We start from the raw sequence: 7,500 nt of genomic DNA on the forward strand, positions 1-7,500 counted from the left end.
GGCTACTTATTCTAACCCTCAGTTTATCCAATCCGAGATTTACTCGCATGAGATGATCGTGCTGTCCTCAGCTGCCAAGACTGATTGTGAAATATGTGAATTGTAGGTTGTTGATATTGGGGACATTTGTGAAAGGTCAGAGAATAGAATATGTGTGCAGAATATCGCATAAGTACATAAAAACGGGTTCTTAGTTTGTCACGTGTCGTATATCAGATAAATTCCTCTCCATAATGCTTATGCCATCTTTATTATTATCAGTTAACTTTTTCGTTGTTGTTCACAATCGCGGAAACTGGATTTGCTGCGCCGCTTCAAACTTCCCGCGCCTCGCTTCTGGCAGACGAAACGGAAACCTCGGCGCATCGCCCTCGTGTTGCGCTCGAGGGGTTCGCCTTAAATGCAGGTTGTATAAAAGAGGATCCTATGATAGATATCTTGCAGATTTATCATAAGATCATAAAACTCAATAATAATTTTAATCCTATCTTTTTTTTCCGGTAACTATGGCCCTTTTTTGGGTCAAAAAGAAATGCCGAAGCTGAAAACACCGCAGCACGAGCAGGAATTAAAGAGTCGTGGACGAACGTGTTTGTTCCTGAAGAGATCCCTGTGTCGGAGAGAAAGAGAGAGGCCTGTTATACAAATAGAGACCGCTGGACCTGTCGCAAATCGGAGAGGAAATGTTAAAGGTTTCTCTGTCGAAGTGAGCATTAGATCATTCAACATGAGGAAAAAGAAGACCAAAATCGGGTAAGGAACTGCACAGTCCAGCAATGTTCACTGATAATGTTCCTTTCAGTTATGATACTAATTCTACAGTGGTTACTAATTTGTGGATTTCCAATTTCGTTTTGCTTATATCATCGCTATTATCACTAGCAGCTGTAAAGTTCTAGGTCCGCTTGGGAAATCCCATCAAATTTGATATCAATAAACGCAGTCTTTACACTCCGAAAACCTTGTACCGAGCGAGGGATGTTTGCCTTCGCTGGGGCGCACATCATTCACAGTGTGTGTCAGTTAGACCTGTATGGGCAAGCTCTATGTCACTAGAATAGGAATGTTGGCCCTTTGCTAGACGGCGAATAGGTTTAGTAGGCCTGTTAAGAGACTGACAAAGATGGGTGCTATTTATTTTTGAACTAGTGTGTTTCTTTGCAGTATGTCATAGATGAAAGTGTCTTAGGATTTATCAGTCATTATAATCTGTGTATTGATTATCTTGTAATATGAGTTCGTCCGGTATTTTACCTGCTATTCTAAGGGTTTAATATTTGTAAGACAGTATTATATATGCCACTATACACCTATTAGTCTCTGACAAAGGGTAGACAGAGCTTGTAGGCCTCCATTGTGATTTATTGGTATTTAAGGAACTATGACAAGCTCTGTCTTAAAAAACAGTTTCTCAATCTGACAACATCCACATCCAGGAGGCCTATTATGAAGTAGCTATCTCCATCCACATGGCCACTTGCCACACACTATAGCCTGTCCACAACAGACTGACACAATATTTGGGGAGATAGTCTGCATAAGAACCAGTTTAAATTCCACTATCACAAACTTTTATGACTCACAGGGGCAAAACCAGTTAGATGTGATAACAAGGGTTATGGGTAATATATTTAGCAGTGAATGAGTGACCAATGTACAATTAATGTAATTGCATTTAGTGACTGGGCATGTTCCAATTAGTATCCGACAGTACATTGGCCACCATACCCTTCAGTAACACATGTCTGCCAATCTGAACTCTGCTTTTGATTTAATTCTTCTGCTGTAAAGTATGAAAATTAAAAAAAAGTATAATGATAATAATAAGGTGGAGAGGTGTTGGATGGCCCTTAGCTTTAACCTACAAGTTGGTCACCTCTTTTACTTGTGGACTACGAATAGTTGGAGTCCTAATCAAAAGTGGCACTACATAGGCTGGAACATCCAAATTCCAGCTCAGCCTTAGGCCACCAAGCCTCTAAGCATATAATGAAAGATAACAGTATAAATTATACAATCAAGATTGAAAAAAGATGAAAGGAAATTACATAGAATCATTGGAGATTGGAGAATAGAAAACGAAAGCAAGTTGACTTGCTTAACTTGACTGAAGTGTGTAGTAGTTTTGTATTACTCACCTTAGCCAGTCTTCATGTAGATATGCATATCTCTCACCAAAGCTAGTACCTTAGAAGTCAATATAACTTGCCTAAGCCCAATTTTGCATAAAGGAATCCAAGTTGTATCTTATTCCAATCTTATCTGACTGAATTTAGTTGAGCCCATACAAAGGATTTACCATATTGTATTTATTGAAATTAAACTATGAGCCGTGTGTAATGAAATTGAACCTTAGGCCATTTTATATATGATAAAATTTTGTCCCCAATCAGCCCGCATGCAGCAGAAGAGAATGACATCTTCATTTCTAAGCCCAAGGAAGAGGACAGTGAGAGCACCAATGAAAGAGTGCAGGAGGGCGATGAGAAGGTGCATGCCAGACTGTTCAGTGACATGAGCAAGATCAGCAAAAAGAAGTAAGTAATTTGATATGAAAAGAATCTGCATAGGATGGGCTACATCTAGAATTCTAATATATTTCTATGAGTTTCAATCTCAGATACATTAACTTTTTTAATAGGCTCAAATCCCTGAACACTAGCTCAGTGCTCAGGTGCTTTAGTCTATTAGGATTTAAGCAGACAGTATATATTAACAGTAGACTATAACCTATTTGTTGATAATATACCTTTTCTCCCCAATCAGAATGAGTGCTGGAAATAAGAAGCCACATGCTAGACTGCTCAGTGATGTGAGCAAGGTTAGCAAGAAGTAAGTATTTGATTTTTTTTGTAGAAAGAGAGAGAATCTGCATAGGCTGGTCTGAAGTTTAGATATGTGATGTATTTCTGATTGATGTAGTCTCAAATATATAAACAACTTGATAGGCTCAAATACCTGAACACCAGCTTACTACTTGGGTGCCTAAGCCCAATGAGCCTTTGAGCACACATTGGAAGAGAGTATAGTATAAATTACATAACCATCTTCAAGGATTAAATAATGATTAATGAAAGGAAATGTAGTATTTTTATTCTTTGCAAAGAATCAATGAAGAATGAAAAACTTTGTAAGCAAGTGCGCAGACGATCTGCATCACTCGGCTAAGCCAGTGATTATTTACATAATTGTCATGTGTAACTTACCTGGGCCAATCCTCTTGTATACCTGTATATCTCACCTGAACCAATGCTTTTGTAGACCTACATAACTTACTTGAATGAATACTTCCTTTAGGAGACCATTTAACTTGCCTAAGTTATATAAAAAAAAGTTTTTTTTTTTTTTTTTTTTTTTTTTTTTTCCCCAATCCTTTCAGATTGAACTTCTTGCATGAGTAAGGTAGATTTGGTATATTATGAGTATTGAAATTGAGCAATAGGCCATTTGTGGATAAAGTTTTCTTCCTAATCAGCCTGCGTGCTGCGGAAGAGGATGACATCTTCATCTCCAGGCCGAAAGGAGAGGACGGGGAGACCAGCGATGAAGGGGGGGATGAAGGAGATGAGAAGGCGCATATCAGACTGCTCAATGACATGAGTAAAATCAGCAAGAAAAAGAAGTAAGTATTTTGATTTAGTAGAGAGACAGACAAAAATGATGAGAGGAAATCTGTAGAGGCTGGGCTGAAGTATAATAATCTGATGTATGCACACATGTACTCACATTTACACACACACACACACACACACACACTCACACACACACACACACACACACACACACACACACACACACACACACACACACACACACACACACACACACACACACACACTCACTCACTCACTTGTTCCCACACACTTGCTCCCACACACATGCTCCATCCCCCCCCCCCCCCCCACACACACACACACACACTCACTCACTCACTTGTTCCCACACACTTGCTCCCACACACATGCTCCATCCCCCCCCCCCCCCCCCCCCCCCACACACACACACACACACACTCACACTCACACTCACACTCACACTCACACACACACACACACACACACACACACACACACACACACACACACACACACACACACACACACACACACACACACACATATATATACACATATGCCCACACTCCCACACACACACGCTCACTCACACACATGCACATACACATACACATACACATACACATACACATATACATACACTCACTGATGCATTAGAAGTATGATTATCTTTTCCTGTTGTTTTACAGCCAAGCGGCCAAACGAGAAGTTCGCACAACAATTGGGACAATAACAGAGGAAATTAAGGCTGAGGATCTCATGAACCGCATTGGATCATCACTTCTTAGCCAGACAAACAAAAAAGTTAAAACTACACAAAAACCTCTAGAGAAACATATTGTTCAGCGGGTAAGTTTACTTTGAATACTCTTGTATGTTGTACTGACTGAAAGTTGAAAAACTTAGCAGCCATAATCATTTATATCTGCTTGAGAAGGATGTCAGTTGTTCCCCAAGAAAGGAAATTAGTATTTTCTATTTTCAGTTTTTCTGGAAATAGAAGAGGCTTAATTGGGAAATTTGCACTGCAGTGGTTGTAAATGCTCTTGAATATGGAAAACACAGTATAACCTCTTTTCTTCTTTACCTTATATAGGCGAAGCGAGCTGCAGGCTATGAGGATGTGGCAATGGAAGTGAGCAAGTGGGCCAAGGTTGTAGAACTGCGCCGCGAAGCCGACACACTGAGTTTCCCCCTCAAGAAGAAAAACACTGAGTTTAGCACAGTGGACAAGGTTGAGCCACCAAAGTTGACGACAGACTTGGAGCATGAGGTTTATTCCCTCCTTGAGGGAGCCAAGTTGGTTAAGAACCAGGTCAGTTAAATATCAACCTGTTAAAGAAATGCTATATATTTTAGTACAAAGCTAAGAAAAGTCAGGTTAGATACAGATGCCTGCTGTATTTTCAAGTTGTGCAAAAGCAAAAAGAATTTTTGAAATTTTAGAATTAACCATTTGTTGTCCAAAGAAGTGATGAATATTGTAAGTAAAGAAAAAAAAAAAACTTTCAAATTAAATAGGGTATTTTCTTCACAGCAGTTAGGCTTTTATTTTACTATTATTAGAATGTGAAGGCCTTTTTTGCACATTCTGAGAAAACCTGTTCCCTGCCTTCCCACAGGAAACAGAAAGGGAGAAAGCTATTAGACATGCCATGTCCCTTGAGGAGGTGAAGGAGAGAATGCGAACCCTGTGGCGTGAAAAGGAAATGAAACACCGCTATGAAGAAAAGGCTCGTAGACAGAACCAGAGCAAGAGCAAGAAGTGACTATGCATTATTTACTTTTTTATGTTAAGGAACTGCTCCCTTTCACACACTGGGCCTTGACTTGCATCCCAATTCTACCTTCAAAGGCAGTCAGGGAAGCAAGATTTTCTAAGGCTACTTCCCATGACATGAGACTGCATGGGAGGGGCAGTAAGTGGCCTCCATTTTAGGCAATCCTCACTGAATCCAAGAAGCTCATTGTAAATCTGTTGATAGAGATAAAGGCCGAACCAACTTTTATTTTGCCTGAACCTATTCAACCTCTGGTATCATTGAATGACTCTCATCAACAATGAATTTAATCTGATAAGTAGTTTTGATATAAATTGCATGTCAAACCCCCTGCCCTGCCATCTTTTTGCCCACAGCTGAAAAGCTTGTTCCTCATATCTTTATTTTATTATTTTTTTTGTCTTCTCTTTCCTGATATCTGTATAATAGCTATACCATTGTTTCCAGGTAATTACAGACAAGGTTATGCTGTGAGATCAAAAGGGAGGTCAAATGTTTTTCTCTCTCTCTCTCTCTCTCTCTCTCTCTCTCTCTCTCTCTCTCTCTCTCTCTCTCTCTCTCTCTCTCTCTCTCTCTCTCTCTCTCTCTCTCTCTCTCTCTCTCTCTCTCTCTCTTTCTCTCTCTCTCTCTCCTACTCTCTCTCTTACTCTCTCTCTTTCTCTCTCTCTCTCTCTCTTACTCTCTCTCTTTCTCTCTCTCTTTCTCTCTCTCTTTCTCTCTCTCTCTCTCTCTCTCAAGAATGTTGGGATGGGTACTTTGATCAGTTCTCTCAAATTTATCTAGTGATAGTAAGCATGGACATTATAGTGGTGTTTTGATCCTGGTACTTGGTCTGCCCATCAATAATGAACCTCCTACTTTGACAGAAACTTGGGAGGCAGTCTCTAAGCTGAGGGTTGGTAAAACAGTGAGCATTTGCAGCATCCCTGCTGAACTGTTAACCCCTCAATGACAGTATCAGAAATCTCTTTTTGCAACCGTCCTGCCATTTGGCCAGGGAGTCTGCTATGTGTAGCGGAACTTCCCACTCGACTCATTGTAGTGCATCTTCATGTCTATAGCCATACCTGTCATGATGAGTTGGTTTGTTATGATGGCTATAGTCATGGCCCAGGAGTAAGAGGTTAAAAGCTTGTGGTTAACCTATATCTCATGGATTACATGTTGTCCTGACTGCCATGTGGCAGTCCAGTGCCTTTCTAAAGAAATCATTTAACTAAGTTCATCACAAGTCACTCATGGAGATCCTAAAACTAAGGGAATTCTAACACATTATACTGGTTGTGAAAATGCAGTAAAGTGTATTTTGGGGTATGTCTAAGATCTTGCCTGTGAATTCAGGACTTAGGCTAGACAGTCTTCTTGCACTAATACTTGTCAACACTTGCATAGACTTGATAAAATAGGTAAAAGATTCTATTGAAAGGCAGTGTGAAGTAACACTGGACAGTATGAAGGTCACGTACCTTGAATTTTCTAATGATGATGCTATCCAGGAGAACCTGGTGGCAGTTCTACATGTATTCACCAGTGAAGTCATCTAGATCTAGATGTTTGTTAGACTAAGATCCAGGATTTTGGGGACTTTCTAGAAGAACTTATCCAGTTGGTATATGTTTGTGGCAAGGGCATTGAAGTCCTATAAAGCTTTACATATCTTAGTCATGTAGTCCATGACTGGGCCGTTAGACCAGGAAGTTATTAGATGGATTAGCTTAGCTCCAGGTGATGTGAACTCTCTCAACAAGAGTATTTGGAAACTATCCCACACCTTGAAGACCCATCTTGATACCTTTTACAACAGAACATGTGCCAGATAATTGGGGTCCAATTGGTAGTACCACACTTTCAATCAACACGTACGCCATGAGACTGACGTATGACCTATTATTTGCACAACCTAGGACAGGCAACTCGGGATATATGGACACAGCTTGAGGAAGATTCTGCATACCAGGTAGTCTCCTCTTCGACAACCCTGGGTGGACTATGCACACATATAGATGACTGAATTGGTCATCTATATGTGTGTTTTTACACATATTATGGTAGAACATTGAATGGGCACTACACTAGTTATCTTTCTAATAGTGATATTTTGAAAGCTCAAAATTAAAGCTAGAAAAAACATGGGGCCCCTGCTT

At 40.1% G+C, this 7,500-nt stretch overlaps 1 protein-coding gene across 1 annotated transcript in view; it reads left to right on the plus strand.

Annotated features, from left to right (window-relative positions):
- Positions 1–568: 568 nt before the first annotated feature.
- The window catches only part of LOC125046716 (U3 small nucleolar RNA-associated protein 14 homolog A-like), a 12,829-nt gene continuing 5,897 nt past the window's right edge, over positions 569–7,500 (plus strand). The window contains exons 1-7 of the mRNA XM_047644611.1: positions 569–753; positions 2,394–2,537; positions 2,767–2,832; positions 3,476–3,622; positions 4,265–4,424; positions 4,672–4,890; positions 5,198–5,340. Of these exons, the coding sequence (XP_047500567.1) occupies positions 728–753; positions 2,394–2,537; positions 2,767–2,832; positions 3,476–3,622; positions 4,265–4,424; positions 4,672–4,890; positions 5,198–5,340 (905 nt within the window). The 5' untranslated portion in view covers positions 569–727. The remainder of the gene's footprint in view (positions 754–2,393; positions 2,538–2,766; positions 2,833–3,475; positions 3,623–4,264; positions 4,425–4,671; positions 4,891–5,197; positions 5,341–7,500) is intronic.

The sequence above is a fragment of the Penaeus chinensis genome, chromosome 39 (genome assembly GCF_019202785.1).
Source record: "Penaeus chinensis breed Huanghai No. 1 chromosome 39, ASM1920278v2, whole genome shotgun sequence".
Taxonomy (NCBI): Eukaryota; Metazoa; Arthropoda; class Malacostraca; order Decapoda; family Penaeidae; genus Penaeus; species Penaeus chinensis.